This window comes from Phyllopteryx taeniolatus, chromosome 15 (assembly GCF_024500385.1).
Source record: "Phyllopteryx taeniolatus isolate TA_2022b chromosome 15, UOR_Ptae_1.2, whole genome shotgun sequence".
NCBI lineage: Eukaryota > Metazoa > Chordata > Actinopteri > Syngnathiformes > Syngnathidae > Phyllopteryx > Phyllopteryx taeniolatus.
The window spans coordinates 18,164,184-18,190,458 of NC_084516.1; the positions used below are offsets into that span (position 1 = coordinate 18,164,184).

The 26,275-nt window shown below is 40.2% G+C and overlaps 1 protein-coding gene across 1 annotated transcript in view; it reads right to left on the reverse strand.

Moving 5' to 3' along the window:
• onecut2 (one cut homeobox 2) overlaps positions 1-22,046 on the reverse strand; it is a 38,602-nt gene extending 16,556 nt beyond the window's left edge. The window contains exon 1 of the mRNA XM_061747147.1: positions 20,528-22,046. Coding sequence (XP_061603131.1) covers positions 20,528-21,755 — 1,228 coding nt within the window. The 5' untranslated portion in view covers positions 21,756-22,046. The remainder of the gene's footprint in view (positions 1-20,527) is intronic.
• Positions 22,047-26,275: the final 4,229 nt, after the last annotated feature.

Sequence of the window (26,275 nt, forward strand, 5' to 3'; positions counted from 1 at the left end):
TAATAATGCTGTTGTAAACACATTTTTATTTTGCTATCTGGGGTTACTTCTGAACAAAGTCACATGCCAATTATAAGAGGGAGTGCATCCTGGTGTAACCAGATTTAGTTTTATAAATTGTATTTAATCCATTTTATTTGTTTATTTCCACCTCCCCTCTCAAAAAGATACACAAATAAATCAGGTGAATTGTACAAATTTTATTTTATTTGATGTTCATGCTTTGATTTAAAAAATGATTCATAAGTTACTCAGTACTTGAGTAGTTTTTTGACTGAGTACTTTCTTACTCTTACTCAGGTAATTATTTGGAGGACTACTTTTTACTTTTACTTGAGTCATATTATTCTAAAGTAACAGTACTCTTACTTGCGTGCAATATTTGGCTACTCTACCCACATCTGATGGCAAGGCAGTAACGCATTTGATCTAGCAATGGGCACACCGCGGCCCCTTGTCTTTTGTAAAAAGTTCACTCAACATTATTTTGTGTTTCTGTAGCAGAAAATAATCATACAATAATTACTGTGTCGGTGAAAATGATCATAATAATAATAATAATAATCCCAAAAACATGCATGGTAGATTGATTGAAGACTCTAAATTGCCCTTAGGTGTGAATGTGTGGACGAATGGTTGTTAGTTGATATGTGCCTTGCGATTGGCTGGCGACCAGTTCAGATACTGAATCGTATCGTATCGCTACGCCCTTAAAGATATCGTTTTTGAATTGAATAGATCTAGATATGTATCTAGATCTAGATATGTATCGAATCGGCCTCATGCCAGAGATTCCCAACCCTGCATGCAGTTGCGAATTCCTAATTGGAATAGTGAAATAATAAAACATAAATTGGATAATGCAGTACACCAGTATGTTGTGCTGACGCGATCTAAGTGTACCAAAACAATTGAAAAACTGTATGATTTGAAGTACTTCTATAAGCTCAAGTCTGAGTGGGTCTTGAAAGCATACATCTGTTGGAACAACATTTAGCCTAAAACAATGAACTAACAATTATAAGGTACGTCCGTCTCTCTCCGGTTTTCTGCTTACTGTAGCTTAATAAAATGCAGCTCAGCAGCAGTTTTCACCAGACAATGTTTAAAAAAAAAAAAAAAAAAGGTGCAGACAAGTCAAGTGTCAAATGTAAAAGGAGAGGCATCACAATCACTCAGACACACACACAAACACAACCGCTGCCATCAATGAACAAGGAGCACGCTTGAGTGATTCAATCAGGGTTTTTTTTCACCCTCTGATCGGGGTTACAGTGAGGATCAAATGCGCAATTATATTATTCAAAAGGGGTTTACCGGTCTGAGAACAAGGGGTAGGGTTGAGAATAAAGTGGTTGGTGAGCGTTAAAGGGGAGGGGTGTATTCTTTAAAGGTGAGACGGGATCAATACGATCAATAAGGCAGGGTTACTCTGTCTTTCATCAGCTCGCTGCCGTCAATAAGAGTGTTGCTAAATGCGTCTATAAGCACAGACGGTATCAGCAGAAAATATGGAAAATCACTTGGATAGTTTACCTCCTTCGTCTCAGTTATCGTAATACATACACTACTATAGTAACATCATAGTCACAGTCCCCTGATGATTATGCTGCAATCAATTTTGTTATGGCAGTATTATTCCGCCCTATATTATTGGCCACAATAGGAGGAGACTGGCAGTCAATTCTTTCTTCCTCCAAGTACAACATACATTCATGTAGGAACACGCTGATCCTTTCATGCAGCAATTTGTTAAGCTGTTCTCTCTTTCGAGGCCATTTCAAAAAACATTTCCATTTGTCCCCATGTGACTCCAAGGCTCAACTAACCTACAAACTTGGGCCCCCGAGTGATAGCACTGATGAACTGACATAATACTTGGATTAGAGTTGAAAGTCCACATGATGTGGATTCAGCAATTAACAAAAAAAAAAAATATATATATATATATATATATATATATATATATACCTGTAAATAGTCACAGATAGCTCTGAAACAAGGATGAGGGGATATTTGTTATATGTAATCTTTTTCTTTTGGTCTTGTTGTGGCTTATACTGTAAGTGTATGTCACACTCAAAACAAAACAGAAATGTAACTAAAATAAAACTAACCTAAGTATTAAAGTGACGACTCAAAAATACCCCTCCACATTTCTTGTTTTTGGCATAAAATGTTATGATCTGACAGCATGTTTAATAATAGCTGATTAGCTGAGCTTTTGTAGTTCAGACATTACATAAAAGCACACCTGCTTAGATATTGCAAATAAAAACTTGCTGACCAAGCCTTAATGTCTCCCAGCCTTGAGGCATTATTCCAGCCTTTTCTCTATACACTCACCCGGAGAGTTGATTAAAGCGTTCAGCCTCAAGAGCTGCTAACATACAACAAACAGCAGTTTTTAAGAGTCCAGGGTGTCCAAATGTTCTTTGATTGACACATTAAAGAGAAATACAGATTAAAAAAAAAACAGATGTTGTGTGGCTAAGGACAGAGGTAGAAACATACATATAGGAGTAGAAAGAGAAATGTAGAAGAGAAGGAGATATGAGTAAACAGAATAAAAGGAAGGACACAACTACAGTATATGACCAAAAACACTTGAGATAATGGGAGAGGTGAACATGAGAGTGAATTACAAGTTGAGTAGAAAAAGACAGACAGACTGTAACATTTTTTTTAGCCTCACCCCATTTCACCAGATTTATTTGTTTATTTATTTATTTAGTCCTTCAGGTCTTTTTATTTTTATTTTCAAAAGTAACTGCATATTCATGAATAGCTGTACAAAACAACCAAAACACTCTTGGCAGGATTTAGTAGGGCTGCAATTTTACATCCACAGTTCCTCAGGGAAGATACAATACCGCCATATCAATTTTGACATCACACCTGAGTTTGAAAATGTGGAAGACCCCACACAGACAAGGGGGGGAAATGGTGTTGTCAAGATGACCATCACAGCACACTACACGAACAATGATGTGCTCACAGACAATCGTGTCTTATCACCCCACATAAGAAGCCTGGCGTAATACCAACAATGGCCTGTGAGAGGCAGCATTGTTCCACAAGGCATCCAGACTGCAAGTATCGGAAGAAGTATAGGCAGGTATGTTAACTGTTAGCTTATGCGGTAACTACATTGCGGTTGCAAACGTTAGTTTTGTTATGGTAAATTGCTTGGGAGACATGAAACACAGTGGCGGATTTTTGGTATGTGCGACACGTGTGGTGAAACGGGACAATATTGCTGGGGGACAGCAATAATCCCCCAAAATATTTGCTACCTGCTAAATTTTCTTTTACTATGTTAAAAGCATGACCTGTGAGACACATTACTGTACAGGGAGGTAAAACACACATGATGAGTACTACTACCACGTGGGAATAATAAATGACAACATTATCAGTTAACAACTGTAGTCATCTTAATGGCACCATTGGTGTGTTGGATTTGGAATCATTTTATTCATATTTGATCTCTTCGTCAGTCGTGAAAGCCGTTTAAGTGACATGCCACTTGGGCTGCACGATATTGGGGAAAAAATGACATTGCGATTTATTTTTTTTTTAAACCTGCGATATATATTGCAATATGAAATAATACAGGATCAGTGTTGGGAAAGAAATAAGTAGTTGATAGAATAAGTTTAACAAATAACCCTTAAAATACAGCAGTGTTGGGAAAGTTCATTTTTTACGCCAAGTAGTTGAGTTCACAATTCCGCGAATGATCGAGTTGAGTTCCTAATTCATAATTCAAAATTTTGAACTAAGTTCACCGATCAAAAAATGAATTAGTTCATAGTTCTTTTTTTTTTTTTTTTTTTAATAAATATTGTATATTGCTGAACAGCTATTACCCTCAAGATGCTGGTATTTCCTTTCCCCATTGTTGCCACCCATTCAGTCCACGCTAGTAGCCAGCTGCAGCTTTCACCCACCAATCTCGAAAACATGAGTAAAAACGTTTTTCTTGAGTGGTGTTTTTTTTTTTTTTTTTTTTAAATGAGCAATTATAACACAAAGAAGACTGTGGTCCTTCCTAAACTGAAGGTAATGCCATTGTAAACATCTGAATGGCTGTAATCATTAGCACAATACGGTGGCTGGGAAGTGCAAAACAATATAACGAATTGTGAAACACTTTTGCATTTCAGAAAACAAATGAACAAAACAAATGTACCTTTCAGAAAATAAATTCAAGTTTACAGTTTAAAATAACAAATTAACAAAAGATGAAACAAACTTACATTTTGGAAAACAAATGAACAAAAAATAGAAATACTTTTGCATTTCAGTAAACAAATTTACAAACACCGAAACACTTTTACATTTCAGAAAACAAATTAACAAAACGTGAAATAAATGTACATTTCGGAAAACAAATGAACACAAGCCAAAACAAACTACAAGTGACACAAACAGGAAAGGGAACGTACAATATCACAGATTGACGCATTATTAGGAATCAAACACCCTTTCTTGGCAAGACACACCCCGCTTCAACATGATTGGCTCCTGCATCGCGGGGAGGCTGGGCTACGTAGATGTAAAAGATGACCATCCCAAATATGGATCACATTTGTACAAAAGAAAAAAACAAAGCTTGCTATGGTTATTTGATTAGTTTCTGAAATGTCATTTTGTTTCAACTTTTGTTCATTTGATTTCTGAACTGCAAAAGTATCGCACAATTCTTTTTATACTGTTTTTGCACTTCCCAGCCACCATGTATCAAGCTAGGACCGCCACTGTGAATCATTATTTATGCAATTGATACATGTCCCGTCCACAACTCGATTCTGATCAATCATGTTACGAACAAGTGAGCCGAATAATACAAACACACATGCAGTTATTGGAAAAAGGGTCTCAGTTGACACTTGCGGCGCTAAAAGCAGGAAAACGAGCCAAAACATGTTTTTTCTCCAAATATTGTCTTTTGAATTTCTTTGCCTCATACGTCCTTTTATCCCTCCTTTACTTTCGCTTTCATCATCACGCTTTTGTCTCCATTATTTCTCTGCCCATTGTCTTCGTCCATCCTTCTTATCGTTTTGCTTATTCTTGACTGCTTGCATCAATCTCCCCTGCCTCTCCCTCCTCTTTCTGCCCCTCCTATCTTTCTGACTTGCTTCATCCCGCTTTTTTCCTCTCACCATGGCTCGCCTCCTCTTGCACTCTGTATCATTTTTTTATTGCACCATTACCACTTAAGCCTGGTATCCATTACACCGAGGGCATATAAGTGCAGGGTAAGTAGTAAAGCCGTCCTTCAACATACATTTCACTGCTGGATTGTGGCGCCACATTTTGGCTCATCAAAACAGTCCATCAGGAGCCAGCAGAGCGCAGCAATTATTTTGTTCAATCTTTTGTTTATTGTCACATGTGACACTGTTTCCCCCAAAATATTAACACTGTTAATTGACATTTTCTATGTTCTGCTCTAGTCAAGGTCAAAAGTTCTCACAGTTCTGAGGACCCGGGTTCAAATCCCAGGTACCTCGGTTTCCTCCCACATTCCAAAAAACATGCATGGTAGGTTAATTGAAGACTCTAAATTGCCCATAGGTGTGAATGTGAGTGCGAATGGTTGTTTGTTTATATGTGCGCTGCGATTGGCTGGCGACCAGATCAGAGTGTACCCCGCCTCTCGCCCAGAGTCAGTCCGCGACCCTAGCGGTATGGAAAATGGATGGATGGATGAATGCAGGTACTTTGTTTACATTACATCGTCAATAAAATATATTTTTTTCAATATGGACCAGTCATCCACGTAAAAAGATGTCTGGCTCGCGTGTGTGAGCAGAAACCAAATCAAAAAAAATCTTTTGGTGTATTTAAAGTATTGTTAACTGCATTGTGATTCTATTAATAATAATTATAATGAATTATGTTTGTTGTATACAATACTAGACTTTTATTCACCCTGACCATGCATAATGCCCAAGCAACATCTAATGTTACATACTACAATTATATTGTTCCTTTCTCTCGTATACGGTTACCTCACAGGATGATCCAGAATTGCAATGATATACATTGTTTACTTTTGTGGTTGAAAGTGATGTCACACGTGCCACGAAAAGTAACATCAGTATCAGGAGATGGAGCAAACGTAACAACCACACAATGCATAGCACTTTTCAGACATGCACACACACACACACACACATGCATGCATGCACACGCATACACACACTATATAGTAGGTTTATATTAAGGTGTGCAATTTTTTAGCACTTAGCAATCAAGTCTCCATAATATCCTTGTGTACGTGTGTATGTGTGAGTGTCTGTGTGGTTGCGCTTAATGCACTGTGATCATTTCTTCTTTCCACTTTGCCAACCGGAAATGCTCTCTCTGTCTCTACAGTATGTCTCCGCCCAGAAAACTCCCAAAATGTATTGCAAAAGGATTGGATCCAGGCCTTCATATTTCCACCAAGCAATACATTTTAGTTCAATTCAATTCTATACGTTTTCATAGAGCAAATGTAATGTTGGCTACCCAAAAATGGAATCCATGCTGCACCACTTTTTCTTTTTTTTTTTGGGGCATCCTACAATTGGGGCGACAACCACAAATGTATGGTTAACAGAGAATCTTCACTTCCATGCAAAAACAGGAGAAGACAACAAAACGTGTCTTCTTGGAATAAACAGCCACGTGGCAAAGAGAAAAACCACAAGATGCTGGATTTCCTCCATTGTTGCTTTCTGCTAACTGTTACATTCCACTTCTTTGTTTGATTCAAAAGTGTGATTTATTGCATCGCCCGGCTGTGATGTCACACTATTTTTGCAGCCCATGGTAGAAACACCAGCTTTACACTATGACTATTGATTAAGTCAGTGATTCACACTGACTATCCTTTTCTCTTTGTGTCCCCACGCACACACATACACCCACACCCACGCACACACACACACACACACACATGCTCGCGCCCTTGTGAAAACTTGTTTGAGATCAATCCCACATACGCTGTCCTACTGGTGGAAATACCCACAGGAGCACTAAAAGTGTAATCACCAGTTGCTTAAAGATGTTTTTAATGTAAAGAAAAATATGGAATTACATCAGCGCAATTCAATACACTTAGCGGCTGAAGCACTTAATCATTAATGTAACTGATTGGAGATCAATATAAGCATACAATTAAGGGTGTGAATATTTGTGATTACGAGCACAACATGCAATTGTGTTACGGAGCTGTTCCACGGGGGAGTCGTCAAAAGATGGATTCCCTAAACAGTTGCGTGTCAATATACTGTATATACGTGACCACTCTAAAAAGGTTCCTCTGTGTATAATCAGTCCACCACGTAAATATGGTCACAGCATCAGACTATGGTCTATGCATGCATGTACACACTGTATCGCAAATGACAATGTGTTCTCAATAGCCTTACCTGGATAAATAAAGGTTGAATAAAACAAATGTCTTAGGTGCAATAGGCGCAAAGCAGTAGCTGCAGAGTCCTCTGGCACCAGTCTTCTCATCAGACATGTACTTGTCAGTAGAAAAACTCAAATAAAACATGCCTATGTTTTTATGTACAGTAAAATAAGCTCATACCCATGGATGCTATGCAGCATAAAGACAGAAACAAATAAATACATTCAAATGAAATGATTAAAACACATTGTTATTGTTCGTGCAACTTGCAGCTGACTAATAGAAATTGGATTTAAACTGTGCATATATTTCAAATAGCGTTAGTATTCATACCAGTATAGTGCTAGTATTTCAATTTCATGTTTCAAGAAGATTGGTTTAGACCAGCAGATTGCTGGAAATAAAGCACTTTTTGGGGGAGGGCTAATGTTGCAACTTAACAAGCAAATACATTTTATCCCCGAACACTGTTTGCTAAAACAAAAGCCACATCTGAAAACGGACGCTGAAAAGTTACTTATTTGGGGAGTCAGTTATCTTTGTCTGTTTGTTTATGGTTGTGCATCATTTCAGTTTGCCGTCAGAAATGTTTGGAACCATTCATACATTTGTTGTCCAAAAGTAAAACACGTTGTACTGTATTGGTACATGTGGGTACTGCCAGCAAGGGAGGACGGGTGCCAGAAAATTGTGTTCAATTCAATATGCACACAGGATAGTTTATGCTAAGTGGGGAAATGTACCCAAGAGTTTGCGAGATTGTGAAATGTAAAGGATTTTGAAAAGCTTTCACATCAATTCTTAAACATAACAAAAAGGGAAATGACCAATGGTGCCAATATGAAAAACATCAACATTCGGCATTCATTAAGGGAAAATAAAGATCGCTCTACTCAAAGATCTGATATGCACTGAGTGAATTTCTTTCTCTCTCGCTCTCTCTCTCTCTCTCTCTAATGAGGAACAGGACTCCGAATTGCTAAAAGTTAGAATTTCCAAGCAAGTCGCTCTGGAGAGATAGAAGGCTTCAAGGGAAAACATTCGCTAACCTTGACTTGCTAATGTTGACAGTGAGTATAAGTCAAAGGGAGCCACTGTTTAGTCACACACAAAGACTAATAGATGATGAGTTAACTGGCTTCTCTGTACTCGTTCTTATCAGCTTTGTTTTTGGCGTCCTGAAGCCAGCGGCGGTCTGTCTCGCAACACACAACCCCGGCAAAGAGCAAACACAGGCAGAAAGATAATATTCCGCGCTCAATCGATTATATTGTTATTGATGATTGATCAAGAGGAAGCTGGCCAGCGATAAAGGGACATCCCGCAAACGGCTCACCGCTGTGGCTCGTCTCTATTTTGATCACACAAGTTGATCACATTTCCTTGTCTGTGAGATGCAAAGCATCAGTGCTGCAAAATGCTTAAAGTCGTACTTCTCCGACATTTTTTGACATCAATATTCTGTTCAGTGTTTCTGATTGAATGCGGTTAAACTGGAAGTACAGGTACAAAATGGGGTGTGGTGTTTGGCACAATGGTTAGGTATAGCTAATGAATGGATGTGGATCATTTGGAAGAACGGTTCAGTATGCCTATGGTAGGATGGATGTGGGCATAAACGGAGGACGGCTGGATAGCGAATGGATGGTCAGACATTTCCAGTTACTCTCTCCCGGTAACCTGTCATTATTAAAGGCGGTAATATCGACAACTGGATCCTATCCATCTAATCTAAAACCTTATCCAATGACAGATGGTATTAACAGAATGAATCCAGTTATGTGGCACAATCAAATAGAGGGGGATTTCCCTCAATCTCATAAATCTAATGCACATCAAACGAGGGCTCCTTTTAATGCTTTTACCACCAAATGTGAAGGCAAAAAATAGGAAATCTGACCGTCCATTTTCTTCATTGTCTCGTTTACGTTCCGGTTTGCCTTTGACTAATTTAGCACAAGCAGAGCCAATGATAAGCCTTAGGGTCAGCTGAAGAAACACGCTCTGGAGGGGATATAATACTGTAAATCCTATCTATGCTTCAAAATTATGAAATGAGCAAATTACGTGTAAATGATGTTTGATGTAGTCAACTTCAACATATATGCCGAATCCAGACAGAGGACGCAATCAATATTAGCTGTGTTGCATCAACACCTTTGACATAACCACACACTCCGGGAGTATAAACATCTCCATAATTATGCAAGTTCCATGCATGGACTTTGTTGTATAGTCTGCAGCCACTGCAGGATTGATTCACACAAGCAAAACACAATTTAGTATTTAATAAGGTTGTAGTTTGCAGCGGTGTAGAACTGGGCTGGATCCTACTGAATGGTGTTTCTAATATTTTTCTCCACTTGTGGTAAAATAAAGTTACCAAAATATTAGAAACAGCTCTCACTATGATGCGCTACAATCACAGTAATAAATATTCATTCAATGTAAACATTTGGTTTAAAGGCAGTGTTAAATTCATGGACATTTGCTTCAGAAACATTTGCTATGTGTTTAGTGTGAATCTTACAGTAATTTGGGTCCAGAAGTATTTGAGCAGAGACAAACGAGCGGTACCTTGACCTGAGGGTTTCTACATTTTAGTGGCGACTTGTGGAAAAAAAGCCAAAAAAAAAAACAACAACATTTTTTAAAGTGGATGAAAATCGCAATGTATGACTATAATTACAGTATTTGGGATATTTATACATAACAATTGTCAGCAGAAGTGATTTCTTCTTCCAAGTCGTTCAAATCAAAATGACATCACGGAGTGACTGTCTTGAATTTTGCTGAAAATCCAATATTATCACTCAATCTCATGATAAAACAAAAAGCATTCTTTAACATTTAAATGTGATATCATAAACAACATTTTTATTTTAAGTACCATTAAACTTACTGAGTTGAATGAAATGACTCACCTTACATTTTAAATGTTTCTTTTTTCGCAGTATGACTGATGTCATAAATAACCCAAGATCATTTAATCTATGTTCAAAATATTTTTTTTCTAAAAAAAAAATAAAAAAAACATTTTTGGTTTACATGTTGAGTGCATTATGGACAGCAACATTCATGCCAGTTTATCAAAGACAGATTGCTCAAGAAGTATATAATTGACACTATTCAAGTTGGCGGCATCATATCACACTGATTAGCGGATGTTTGAAGAACACAATTTTCCTGGTAAATGTCTGCCTATTCAATTACTAAATGGGTTATCCAAGAACCTAGTTCTCCGAATCACTGTCACTGAGTGACATTTTATGAAGAAATCATTATTTGTAAGCTGTGTAGCCGCTCAAAAAACTATTTTTGTGGGGGGTAAAAATGAATGTGTGGTGTGGGAAGTATAAAGTATGATTATCATATATTGCTACATTAACCAAGGTATGTTTTATTTTATAAGCGATAAGGACCCGGACACCTGTGGCCACTAAAAACAGAAATGCTCACTTATGAGTGTATTTTGTTACGTGGCCAAACTCGTTACTCAATTTACTTGTATATCAAAACATATTTATCCTTTGCAGCCGCAAAAACAACAGATTTTTTTTCTTATGTGTTATTAATAACGAAAAATAGTACTGCATTGTATAAAAACATAATCAAAGTGAAATCTTGTAAGATGGGGCACTCATTAGTGAACGTACCACTGTAATTGAAATAAAACAATCAATATGCGGTTGATTGGTTTCAGCTCATTTACTGGAAGAGGTTTGTTTATACAGCATTTACAGCACCATTCAGCCATTACTGTCATACATTGTGTGGAAGTTCGCAAATTCTGAATTAAGAGCCACAAACGAGAAGCGAGTGAAAGTGGAGTCTAGGAATGAAATCTCCATTTGCTGATTTCAATGAGCGCCACGCCTCCGGCAGTCATTCAAAAGATGGTTTTCCATTCAAGTAGTAACAAATATTTTGATGTTTACAATTATGTCAAATGTTCAAATACTTTGGACTCCCTGAAAACGGACATACAGCATTCTACCTAAAATAATTGTACATTAGGCTAATTCCTGAATGTCCCATGGAAATTTGGATTTTTGTCAAAATCCTTAAATTTTGGAGACAAACATAGCACATCCAGATTTGAAAATGGTTTCTTCCCCACTATTCACACGTTATAGTAATAATCTCATAATAATCTATGTTAAGCAGTAATTTCAATGAGATATGCTGTTTAATTGTGCTGTTTATTTTGACTGCCTATATTTTACTGTAGCGCATTGTGTGTATGTTTTCTGCTGCATCAAAACTACCTTGCTTGTATAATGACAACAAGGATCTCTCTAGCTCTTCTACTACATTAAAGCTGAAAGTCTACATTTTAATAGCATATTGCTTGTCATATTTCCTTCCATTGGGGTGGTCTATAAAGGCAAAATCATCAAAAGTATCTCTGGTGAATACGTACGGTCAGTCAGTCAGCTCTCCCTCCCCCACTCACTGCCTCCCCTTCTCTTCCAGGAAGCAGTCTAGATCAGGTTCCTACAGATCAATGGAGATCTAGGTCCGTACCGTTTACGTTATCGTTGCCAGTATTAATGCTCTTTTAATCTGCTCTGGATTACAGCCATCGATCCACATACATCCACCCCCACGCACGGGCCAAACCAAAACTGCTGCTTCACGATCAAACACGCACACATCGCTGCAGAAACCTGCTGACTCTCACACACACACAGAATATCTAAATAAAGCAGACCAGAGACAACAAATGTGGCTGTTTGGTGTCAGTATTTTAGCATCATCTGAGTATTGATCCACTACAGATACACATCAGCACATTTACAAGCAGCCGAGGCAACTGACAGACAATAACAATCAAACAGCAATCTATTTTTGACATGATGCTGCTCATTTGATTCATCCATATTCTATATCGCTTGTCCTCACTGGGGTCGCAGCTGAGTTGGAGCCTATCCCAGCTGACACTGGGCGGGAGGCGAGTGACACGCTGGACTGCTCGTCAGCCAATCGTAGGGCACATAGAAACACGACCATTCACACTCACATTCACACCTATGTATGGGACATTCGCCGAACATGTTATGATTATTTTTTTTTTTGATGTGGGAGGAATCTGGAGTACCCAAAGAAACCCGTGCAAGCACAGGGAGAACATGCATACTCTATACAGGCGGGCCTGAGCTTAAATTCAAACCCTCGAGAACAGCATGCTGCTGACCACACGATTAAGTCATCATCAAATATTCTCTACACTCACAGCACTAAATGCTGTTTTGTACGCAGTGTTTTATTTTAGCACGACATGAAATCAGATTTACCAATTTGATCTCATTACTGCACCATTTTGTCCAACGCAAGGTCGAATACCAAAAGGCAATGAGTTTTATTTGTCCTTTTATTTCTCTCAGTGCCGTTGGTCTTCCACCATAAAGCATGTCCGGAGACTGACGGCTCTGTGCCGCCTGTCTTGACTCATTACACCTGCAGACAGTTATTTCAGCCACGCTGTGACACCAATACTAATGAACCTGAGGGAAGTAGAGGGTGAGACGAGAAATTTCGGAATGACAGCACATAGAAAAGACAAATAAAGCTGGAAATCAAGTTTGGTTGGGCAGCCATGTCCAAAGTCATCTCGTTATTTAAACATACTGCATGTGTCTCACATACTGCACATTTCAATACATCACCAAGATTCCCAGAAGCAACTGTTCGGGATGTAATATAATCACATGTATTGCTAACATCCATCTTACAGCCCACCAGCTAAATAAGCACGCGCTAATGTTATGGATCTCGTTTAATTAGGTCACAGATCTACAGTTATCACGTCAACCCCGGATAACATTTCAATGAATAACATTACATTGTCACAATTCTCATTAGTCACTCACGGAATACTACATTGGACACCAGGCCATTACACCGACATGAGGAGAAAATGAAAACAAAACATAGATTTAGTCTGTACTTTCAAATGATATCAACTTCTATCAAGACTTGTATCTGTGGCAAATCTTTCATTCACTCCAGTTTTCATTCAGTCAGAATTGTGTGTTATTTGTGCGCTGGCTCACAACCTACATTTTTGTTCATTTAAAAAGTGTTTGATGGGGTTGAGATCAGGGCTCAAGTTCTTCCACAGCAAACTCCTCCAGCTACGCCTTTAGAAGAAAAGTGTCCTTCAAATGAACATTTGGGCTAAAAAAAAAAGATCTGATTTCTACTTCTGGTGAAGAATTGTGTTCGTGTCCCTGCCTTGTTTCTTTCCCGCCGATGTTTGTGTGAATTCTACAAGTGCTCGGCCTCGATGAGCTCAGAGTACAGATGTCACGTTTGATTTGACTGCTTTAATAAAGCTGCGACAGGACCATTTTCTCCTCTGAACTTGGGCTCCTCTGTTTTGCTGCGCAACACTTGTACCACTCCAACACCTCCAAGGCGCCATAATTGTTGTGGACAGTCTAAATAAAATAAAAAAATCACTACGCTACGCCTGTGATTTTCTTATTGGGAGCCACAAGGTTGCAAAGAGTGGGAATGAGCAAGGCTGAAAATTACACATGTAGATATTGATGTTCTGAGGTATTATTTTCATGGCTGTATTTTCACCCACTTGTGAAGTATTTGTGGTAAAAGATGAGACGACCACATGACCAGAGCAGCTAGAAATATTGCGGTTCTGTTTTCCTATTACTCAAAAGGTGAAAAACCAACAAGGACCGCAAAGCAAAGACGTTCAAAGGCCACTTGCAACGTAGGGGGACAACAGGTCTTCCACTTTACGTGGAGCCGCACAGCAATTTGATCTCTTGTGCTACATCCCACCGTTTGATTGACTGTACTTTTCTCAAGTCAGTACCCCGCTGGACAGACGAAAACCTGTCTTTTCCGAGGCTATTACGAAAGCAGTCAAGGCTGTCATCACAGGTCGGGTGCCAATCAAACTGCGCATCATTCAAGCACCTCGGCCGCCTTTGCTTTATCCAAGGGATAAGAGGAGCTGCAGTGACCAAAAAAAAACAAAAAAAACTCCAAATAACCTAGTGAAGGTGATGGAAGGCAGTTCTCAAAAGATACTAAACGTCAAGAAAACATCAGTTATCGTCGCTCTAATGCTCGGCTATCGCCATGTTATTTACACAAGATTCAATTGATTATTAAAGGTTACTTTGTCTTTTTCCATTTAATGAGCAGGATACCATGGCTGGCGAATTAAACATTGTTCCGTAGTCTTTTATTGTCACCTCATGTCAGTGGACATTAACTCGGGAGAATCATGTGATTTGGCCCTGCCAATCAACAGCGAATACTAATGATAATAATGAAAACCTTCTCATGTAAGTATACTATAGAGGTATATCATTATTATGCATGTACTGATTGTGATTACCGATTTGGAAAAACAATTGTAACGTAAAAAATGAATCTTGTAGTGTTGTGCTACAGTATTCTGGGGTTAAAATAAATGTTCTATTAAGGTTTGCCCTATGTTATCTACACTTGGATGGTACAAAAATACTGACATTGGTATAAACAATTACAAGTGTTGTAATATTTATTTACTTCTTCCATTGAAGAGTCAAAAGTACATCGTGTTGGGCTGGTGCTTAGTAAACAAGAAGAGAACATTACAACATTTTCTGTCAAATCATCTCAAACTGACACACTAAGCTCTAACGCCTCCTCCCAGCAGCCTAAAAATCCATTATTATGGATCGATAGCAGACAGTGAATATGCAGGAGGTCCATTCTGAAAACAGAAGCAATCTGTATTCCCACAGTCTGCAACTGTAAGACCAAATACATACGCACAAAAACGCAAGCAGAGTAACTGCTGCTAATTGGCGTGCCATAAAGCAGAGTCCAGCTCATTAATAATGAACCATGTCTGCTTGCAGCTGGACACGGAAAATGGAAGCTATTTAGAGTCCCATCATTTGGATCTTCAGTGCAATTTCACCCAAATACTAACTACTCTGCTTTTGTCCTTACTACTTATACATATTCAAGTGTGGGGTTTTTTTTTCTCCCAAATTTCTTATGAAATTATAAGCGTTGGTGTACCAAGCTCAATTTCTCCAGTGACCTAACAGTTGATTTCATCCTAAAAAAAGTATTGTGTGATCCATTTTCCTTCATTAATCACCCCCCCCCCCCCCCCTTGTCCTCCATAGTTGTTTAATTTGAAATATCTGAAGTTAGTAGCAAAAACGTCATCAAATGCATTCCTGTTGAACTGATGGAAGTGTTTCTGTGGGCATGTGAGCCCTCCTAACACTGATTGGAGCATCATTTTCTTTTCATCCATAATTCACTCGGAGTCACAAGCAGCATCCTCCAACCAAACAACGGGCTTCGCTCTTCCACCGCCCTTTTGTTCCCTCCCTCCATTTTGCCTGGTTAACCCGGCAGTGAGGTGAAGAAGAAGTGAAGTGAGCAGACCGAGGAGGGTCACGCCGAGATTCCCATCAATAATTCATCGGGCTGCTGCCGCCTCTCCTCTTGTGTTCAATTCCCCTGACAATCACATAATACCTCCCCCCAAAAGAGAGAATGAGAGGGAGAAACAGATTCAAAATAGGTAGGAGGAGGCCAGGCGGCAACGCTCGGGATAAATTTCAACGCTGTACCTTTGAGCCATTTCCAAACATAGGAACAACCCCATAGGCTCTCCTTCAGGAGCATTTTTCAGAGAAATTCATTCATACTTTCAGAGCCCTGAACACTAATGGGTGGGGCTTAACACCAAACTAAATTACAAGACAATGGATTTAGTTTAATTTACAGGTTCTTCTGCTTGTTCTGTCGTTTTGGCAAGCTTGGAGAAATGGCTTCCAATCAAAGCAGCGCTCAAGCTATTGTACAAAACGTCTGAGTCAGATGAATGACTGTCCAAACCGTGGAAATTCCTGGGAACATCAAAAAGCTGGACGAGATTGAATGCTTTAGGTGTCCGTGCATAGTCCCTGCCAAGCAACCACAGTACTTTCAAAGGGCCGTTAGCATTGCTGTAATGATTATACCTAGAATATGAGTCAATAGAGCACGGCCATCAAGACCAAACAAAAGAGAAATAAATGTGGAGTGTCATATGGTTGTTAGTTAGCAGGCTACGTCCTGGTTCATGATAAATAATGAGCAGTGGCAGTATGGTTCGAGGAGGTGAACACTTCCACCCATATCGACAAAAGTAGTGAAAATAAAGTGCAACTTTATCCAGCTCTAAACCAAAATAAATGTTGGAATTGTTTTTGTATCCGTTCTACTTTTCACTGTTTCACGATGTCAAAACGACAAAGTCAGCGGTGGCCCAATACTACAGCGTGGTGAAATAAGTAAACCAATGATATGGAAATGTTGGCAATCAGATCAATCTTTTCACCTTAGCTTAGTTGAGTACTGATGAACTTTGGGTTTCAGTATCTTCACCAATGAGGCGACACGATGACTTGAACAAAAACAGAATTCATTTGACGTAGGCCAAGAGTAACCGAAGTTTTTGAAGATACGTTTCAGATGGCAAACAGTAGAGGGCTGACAAAGAATGTGTCTCGCGATAAGACCTCACCTCAGCCGTCTGAAGTCACATGTCATTTTAAAATCCGTATGACTCTTGCTTTGAGAGCAATATTCCCAAGGAAGTTGAAAGATGACTGCACTGGCGGACAGTAGTTACAAAGCAGTGGGCCACGTCTTATCCCACATTTAAAGGGACTACAATGCATTTATAGAAAACTGTAGAATTATTAGCATTAGTTATTTCAAAAAGATTAAGAGAGGCTTAAAAGTGTCTTTCCGTGCAGCTGCTACGTTTTCCACAGCTAATATCTGGGTGTTGCAGCTCTAACCTTTGACCCCAGCTCTATGAGCTGGCTCTCGCATTGTTGATCTCGGATTTGCAGCTCCCTGTTGTCCCATAGTCGTTCAAAAAGTCATATTGGTGAAGCGTGAGCGCAATGAAATGACTATTGTAATCCCTGCACGGCCACATACACAATCTTCCCAATAACAACCACAGCTGATGACTTCCTTTTGCAGCATTGAGTCGGAGTGCCTCGATGATAGTTCAAAATGACAATAAAAAACAGTATTTCTTCATCGCTAATTTATTTGCACAGGCGGCCAGCTGGATCTCACTTCGTAACCGGAAAACGGAATTATTGTTGTGATACGACATGGCATTTTTGAGCGGCCGTTATATCTGCAAGGTTGCAACGCCGTTTGTTCTTCAATTCAAATTTCGAATTGCCGCAAAACGTGTTGCCGACGGTCAACCCCTCATGAAAACTACGCGCACAACCTTGAACACTGCGTGAACGTTCTGTCGCGCCGCTCGGTGTGTGGTGGGCCTTAGGATAGAAATAGTAAGCAAACAGTCACACGCTTGCACGCACAAACATTACAAGCATGTAAATTACAGTTGCTGAAAAAAAGGCTCTAAAATCCAAATCTTTGTTTGTCTAAAGATACATTGAGGAGTATGTTAAAAGGGTTATTATTATTATTATTATTATATCTACATTTGTTTACACTATCCGTGAAAAATGCCAGCTTGTTGCCAATCTATGTTTTAGTTTACTCATGGTGTCATTCACCTGACGGCTTTTTGGAAGTTGGGAAATGCCGTTGGGAAAGTACTACTGACAATAACAATCAGTTCATTTGGAGGTACTGTATGATGATGCAATTTTTTTATACTGACATTTATTGGTGGTAAAGCAACGATTCAAGAGTGACTTGTGGATGTTGAACATAAGCACACCGACCATGTTGCACATGAGAGTAGGATGCTGTTCAGCGTGTGTCTGCATGCTTCCATTTTAACGACACACATCGCATGAAAGCGCCTCGCCCGCTCATCCTCACCCCCCCCCCCCCCCACCCCCACCCTCCCTTTTCACTCAAGGCATTTCCTGTTAATCTATATAATCAAACAACAGCCGTCAAAATCAAACAACCCCTGCCACAGGGTCGATAGACAGAAATCAAGGATTGAAAGAACAGTGCAATTGCGCAGAGATAATCTCATCTGTCAGGGCTTGAGCACAAACTGCTTATTTGCACCTTTTAAAAACGGGGGCAAAGAGTACACTCTTACTCAGCTGCCTTTGTTGTTTGTTTTTGGACATAATTCAATATATTTACTCCCAACCACATGCATTAAAGAGCACATTTTGCAGGAAACTATTCTGTCAAAATCACATTGATTGATCTTTTTGTTTGTTTGCTTGTTTTTCCTTAAACTTGAAAACGGTTTTGATTTAAAGACAAAACTAAAACACAATCATTCATTAAGAAAAAAAATAGCTCAATAATGATTTCCGCCACAATCCTTAAAACGTCAGGGTGAGGTTGGCATCCTTAATTAGTATATTACTGAATTAAAATGGGGATTTTACATCAACTCACTTCAAATAGACCGTTATATTTCACAATGTCATTTCAATTTGCTAGCACAAGCCACAGTTTATGGAAAAGTAATATTTCTTTGAACGGAAAAAACGGATTGATTTCAAACTTTTTTAACCCTAAAAGAGCCAATTTGTTTGTCAGAAGAAAATGTAAATGGTGCATTTGAGCAAGCCACCAACACATACAAATTAAAAATCACTGGAATACACTGAAGCCAAATCTAGAATTAAATTAATGTAATCTACATTTTCCAAATTACATAACATTTTGCCTAATTTCAAGCACTACGATACAAAGCACTCTAAATGATGTTTCTGATTCAATATACAGCCTTATTTAAGATAAATTGGATTTTACGTACCATACACATTGATGATTTGAAAGACATACTTTTTTTTTTAATGATTTTAACCAGATCATACCATAACAGAGAATAACTTCATTTGAAAAACAATGCATTTTTATGAGCTTGATGTTTTTAGAGCGTTAGCTTTCAACAAAATTGCTTATCCTAACTACAAATCCAAAAAATATATTTAATTGTAGACACTATAACTACAACAACGACTTAAAATAAAAAGCTATTTTTCCTAAAGTATGTTTTAATTTCATGATTTTTATGACAAACTTCCTATTTATATACAGTATTTTTAAAATGAGCTTTTTCATAACCAACTTTGTTACCGAAAGTATTATGTGCTTATGTACAGTAATCCATGATAACCGTTGTTCAAATATAGTATTTAGACATTCATGATTTTTATTTATTTTTTTTAATCAGAATGCATTTTTTGCTTTCTTATATTTTCTTTGAAACGTAACGATGTAAAAGATTTTCCACAGTTCTGCAATGTGCGATGAGCTCAAAGAGAAGAATCAAATGAGAACGCACGTCACGCACCCGCCACTTTTTCCCATTACAAAACGAAACGGGCCTTTTCGAAGAGAAAGACCAAAGGAACCTCGCCTTAACCGAGTGAACGTCAGAAAACTGCTTGCGCAGCACAACTAAACCCCAGCAGCACCATTCAAGCCTCCTTTTTGGCGCAATTTACCACCACCATCACATCTCCCCAACGACATCTTGAAAACCCACCTGAACCTTTATGAAAGCCCACCGCCGCTGTCGCTGTCCCCTGCGGACAATGGGGGAGGTCCCTCACTAGAGGGGGCCCCAGACCCACTGAACTGACAACCTCCTCAACCCCTCAAGATTTGTTCAGAATATCTATATATCCATCTATCCATCTATCCATCTAGCTCTGAGTGAGGGCACTCAACAGAAGTGGGAAGAAATACACCGGTTGCTGTGTGATGTAATAATCACGACTTAGTCTTCTCAATTTCCCCAAAAAAGTGACAAATCGCTTGAATTAACTGTTAAAAACGCCAATTGGCTCTATTTCAGTAGGAGCGTGAGGAGAACAGTGTGTTTGGAGGGAAGTCCTCTGACCTGGTCATTCCCCATCGATCACCTTTTTTGTTGATCAATAAATGGTCAACATAACGCCATGTGATTCCAAATAAATGTAACGACTTCAACTAGATCGCTCTGTCAGTGGCGACACTTATTTCAAAATAATATCAGCTAATATCGCGGTAGTATACAAATAAATAAATAAAAGGACTTATTTTGTTTTGTTTAGGTATGGCGCAGGTAAGACTGCAAATAAAACAAAAAAACAAAAAAACAAACCAAAAAAACCTGCCAGTTACCTGCCAGTCTGAGAGCCGACATCCTCTGAAACTCGGGCTCCTGCAGCCACTTCCACATCCGCCTGAAGGTCTCCCGGCCAGACTTGAGTTTACTCCAGGGTTTGGGGTTCCTCAGCAGGTCCGATAGGGTCCCCTGGGAGCGGCACAGGACCCTCTGGGCGAAGATCGCCTGAGGAATGCTGTACCTCTTCAGCTCGGCCGTGATCCTCTGCGCCACCTCCTTGGTGTTGATCTCCTCCAGCTGCCCCGAACTGTTCCCCCCCTGCGTCCCCGAGGAGGAGGAGGGCGGTCGTTCCCTGATGGAGGCCAACACGGGCCCGTGGGATGGAGAATGGAGGTGGGGGTGGGGGTGGGGGTGGGGATGGGGGTGGTGGCCCGCCGACGGCACGGGATGTCCCGGGTGGTGCATTCCGTTCAGGTGCGGCATCATCCCGCCGGCCGGGCCGGCGAGACCTCGGTGCTGGTGGTGGTCCGCTCTGGAGAGCATGGCGGCGGTGGGGTCGAAGTTGAGCATCTTGTCGTGGCCTCCGTGCGTGGCGGTGCCGTAGTTGTGGAGACCCTGCTGGGTGTTGTGGAGGGAGCCCAGACCGTTACCCAGCACCGGGGATAGACTCTGACCCATCCCGGACATGGGATCCTTGTGGTAGGGATTGTAAAGGTTGTTCATGCCCGGTAGCCCGCGCTCGTCCCGCATTAGGGTGAAGCTCCCGCTGACGTTCCCGGAAAGCCGCTGGTGATGGTGGTGGTGGTGGTGGTGGTGGTGGAACTTGTCGGACACGGTGGAGATGGGCGGCAGCGGCTGCAGCGGGGTTAAGGTGGTGTAGGTGCCGCTCATCCCCATCCCGGGGGAGGACGTGTCGCAGGGCACGCTCATGGCGTGGTGCAGCGGGAGCTGGGACAGGTCCGGACGGTAGTCCCCGCCGCCGCCGCCGCCGCCGCCGCCGCCGCCGTCCAGTATGCTGGCCATGCCGGACACCATGGCCGAGCGGGATGACGCGGCAGCGGCGGCCAGGTCTTGGTGTATCCGCAGGGCAGCCGCTGCCGAAGAGCTCCCGCGGCCGTGGTGAGGGCTGTGGCCGCTCATCAGCTCCACATCAGGGGCCGCGGAGCCCACCGCCACCCCGCCGTGCAGGCTGCCGATGCCGTCCATTGTCATGTCCGAATTCATGGCGTAAGCGTCCAGGTCCTTGGCCAGGCATCGATAGGCGTTAGTGTAGGCGGTCTTCATTCATCTGTCGTCAGTCCATCAGATCGAGCGGAAATCTTTCTCCCTCTTCTCCCCCCTGATGCGCCGGGATGGGTCAGTGGCCGAATCCCCCTTGTCCCTTCACTTCCTCGGTTGTTTCCCCGTCCTCCGATGGCCTCTCCACTTCGCTCTCTTTGTGTAGGTGCGCATCCAAATGCTGTTGATGTCGATCATACGGGCCTGTGCGGTGGCTCCCCCATGTCCGGCCCTCTCCTCCTCCTGCGCTGCTCTGCTCCTCAGACGGGAGCTGTCCACGGTCCCCTAGTGGACCGCTCAACCCAACCTGCTGCCGAAGGGAGGAGGGCTGCAAAAGGGCGAATGGGGCGGCACCCTTTCCTGACCGATTGGTGGCTCAGCCAGTCACGGTGCGTCCTAGGACAGAGTGGGCGGGACATGCAGTATCCTATCTCATAGCAAACTCTAAACAGCGATGCTTCTCCAGCTTCACCCTTTTAATATTACAGATGAAATATGTAGAAACTGTTGCATTGTATTTTGGAATGTACGCCTCCATCTTAACACTTACTCACATGTTATTTTTTTTAAAAACTTCTATTATATGCTTATTTGCAAAAAATATCTGTAGTCCACCATAAAACTTTTCAAGGTAATGCTATTGCTTTTAGCCCAGCTAACCTTCAATGCTAAAATAACTGCGGTACACTCATTGGCTACAACTGAACAATCAAACACAAGGACTGTATAAAATCCTGCCTTATAAAGATAATAATACTCAGTCATCGATGGTTGCATTCAAACATGGGCGTTTCTAATATTTGAATTTGGCCCTCATCAATTAGCTGAATAAAGTCACGCCAAAAGTAAAAACAGCTCTCAACTCTATTGTTGATTTCAATTGTTTTTTTTATTGAAGCTTTATTCATTTAACCTTTACTTAATCCGTGTCAGGCAATTGAGAACAGATTCAGCAGTATAAAACAAGGCAAAATAAAAGCAAATACAAATAAAGACATATACAACAAACTGTATGATTTGATGTAGACAAACTGTACACAAAACAAAATAGAAAAACATATACACAATGTAATAATAATAATAATAATAATACAATCATAAATAACCAGACCGAATCTTCTCCCATCAAAATACACTATAGTGCCTTTCACCCAACCCTTAAAGGACCTATAGCGTACAGATGGCTTATATTTCACAAACAAGTTCCCTGTATGTATTTTTTTTGCTCAATAAAACAAAACTGGCAGTCATTTCCAATAGTATCAATCTGTTTTTGAGGAATCGGTGAATAACTAATAGAGCTGGGAACGCCCCTTTTGCAGGACCAAAGTCTATGACCCCGCCCCCCAATGTCTTGGTGTGACGTCAGAGGCGGCGCGAGAGCCCAAATTCGCTGCATGGGACAAAGGAATTTACTATACTATGAAGTGGCAGTATTTACTCATATTTTGTACATCATGGGTGGAATCTGCCCCACCTAAAAAATAATGATATTTAAAAAAGTAAAAAAAAAAAAAAAAAAAAAGTGTCGGCGTCATCGGGGGTTACATGCACGGGCCACGCTCCCTCAAATGAGTTACAATATATCTCCCCAAACTGTTTTTTTCAAACGTCTTAGAGCATAAGTGATTCAATAAATAAAACAATGAGATGATAAAAGCCATGTGTGAGGCAGAAAAAAAACTAAATCTGCAGCACTTACCTAATGTAGCTGCCTACCTTCTGCATCGAATCATTCCAGTTGTCAATTTGAACAAAACAGGCCCACCTACTCAAAATAGAAAACCTCGCTATTTTCACTCGTTACTGTTAAAAAGGACAAAAAACAACATCAAAACTTTCAATATAGGCGACAATAACACTGCAGAAGACATACTAGTTCAATAAGGACGTGCTCGCGTTCCACCATTGATGTCAGCAGGCTCACGTGCGATTTGGACCTTAATGCGGGCAGGCCAAAATCTGTCAGAAAATCAAATATGTCATCAGTCTAAAAAAAAAAAGCCTAAAATTACAACTGAGTATATTTTTGGGGAAATTTTTTTACAGCATTGTTTCTCAGTCCATAACTATGGAATAAGTGCTCATGTTCACAGCTTTAGGGAGGTCCTTTAACTGCTTGTAGAGAGATGAGTGTCTCCTTTGACCAGCATTATAGATTGAGGGACCTTTCATGTCACTCAAGGTCACCTTACAAAATGTGGGTTAAAAAAGTAATACACATAAATACCTTGCTCGCGGTGTCAGTCAAAACTGAGCATTATTGTCATTTTGAAACGGCTCTTTCTCTGTCTCAGTGTGCAGGCCTAAGCCTGTTGGTGCACAGTAGCTATATGGGAAATTGTACTGGATACTCCATTAAAAATCAACCAAAAGGAAGAGTTTGTCATAAAACTAGGAACTGAAGTCGTGGAATTTCAGTACATGCATGTACAAGATAGTGACAGTATCGCTCTCTCTTTCTCACACACACACATACACACACACAAACTATAATATGCAAGGGTTTTTTTTTGTAATAGGCTGAGGGTGCTGTTTGTCTCGGCTGTTGCTGCAGCTGCCAGAGAATAATTTGCCCACAGGGGTCATTAAAATTTGATCTCATCTTAGCTCTTACCTCATCGTCCTCTCCCTCTGAGTGTTAAGATAAAAGGTGGCAGGAAGTCGCAAGTGATAAAACCAGCCTAGAACCGATATTCCTCAAAAGCTGTTGCATTGCGTCTGTGCTTCCTCCTGCAATAGCATACGCTTAAAGCACAAATGGTTAAATACAATCCAAGTTGTCATGTTTGAGTACCCAGTAAAAGCGCTCTGTAAAATACATGTATCATTATTGCTATAAACATTTCTGGGGCTGAATGCTGCATTGAAACAGACAGTGTCGTATTTGAAAGTACGGTAATTTGAGGAATGTATGTACTGTAATGTAAACTTAATCCCGAACGAATACAATTGTGTCAATCATGTAAAACGACTTTAAACCATGGAATAAAAGTTGGAAATTAATTTAAGTGATATCCCTAAATAAGGAAAGTCAACGTTATTGTAAAAGGAAAATAAGAAGGGGGGTTGGCGAGGACGTAGGTTAAAAAAAAGAAAAAAAAGGTCATGACATCTGTGGAGTTTTTTTTCTTTTTCTGAATGAAGGTGAGTACTTTCAGTCGGATGTTTTGAGCAGTTAACACATTCACAGCGTTAAGTGCAAACTGCTGCCGCGTGTAAATGGTGAGCATGGGGATGTTATTGACAGTCTCGGGCTGGATAGATGAGTGTGGGACCTGCAATGAAAGAGCATTATGGCCTGTAGCCTGTTTACTGCACAATTCATTACACTTCCAAGGACAAATGAGAGCAAAATGACTCTGTGTCCCCAGCTCCTCCTCCATCAGCCCTCAGCTAAGGATAGCAGCATACATTTATTACTGTCATTGTAAATGATCAAAAGTGGTTTATCTTACCATGCACAATAATATCTTTCTGTTCAGAAAATGTCCAAGATTGTGACCAATTTCAATGAAAAATACTTAGAAATACTTGTGCATTTCAGCGAATACTGTACGCGCCTCTTGTTCAGCCCAGTTGTATTTTGTGTATTGATAAGTTGAGTCCTTAGTTAGCTCATTTTAACTAGAACTAGGGGAGAGGCTCTCCTTAACTTTGCAAGACATGACTTCACGATAATACTTAATCTAAAAAAAAAATCCTCTAGCTAAACTTGAAACACATTGAAACCCTGATAACACACCCCCAAAAATATTTGACCAATCAGTATCCTTTGACGAGATGCAGAGGACACACCTTTTCAGTTTCGATAGCAAAACAAAAACAAACAAACAATGGCTGCCCCCAATGAAAATGGCCATGGAGGTTGCCTTAACATATCAGGAAGGGACAGCATTTGCTAATATATATATATATATATATATATATATAATCAATCAAATAAAAAAGAGCGAAAATAATGGTCAGTAAAGCTTTTCATGATGGAAACCATTGTTTCACTCTACCCCTGACTGGTTTGAGCAAGAGACACTGGCCATTTGTCAAACTATGACTTGACACATTGTCTCATCGTCTCTCTCTGGATATAACCTGTAAGAAATTTGATTGACAGACCGTTTGTCCGATCGTCACCGATTTTTTTTATTTTTTTTTATTAAGCGTTACCTTTTCCAAACAGTTTCTTTTGGCTATTTCAAAGATGGATTTGTGAAACTCTTTTGAGAACCAATCCATCTGGCGTGTGAGATTAAGACACCCCCCAATCGAAAGCTTTCCATGCAAAGCATCGTCCAAAAAGTTTAACAAAATGATCAAAGCAAATTACTAAAAGTAATCCCATGTTAGTCGATCATGTTAATGTGGAAAATAACAAATAATATGATGATAACCTGCTGTGGCTCAAGAACGAGCAACTTGATCAACAGTTTGAAAATAGGCTAACATTCACTCTAACGATGCAATTACACTGCTGAGCGCTGAAACGACACTCTAGATACACTGACAACAAATTATTTAATAGAATG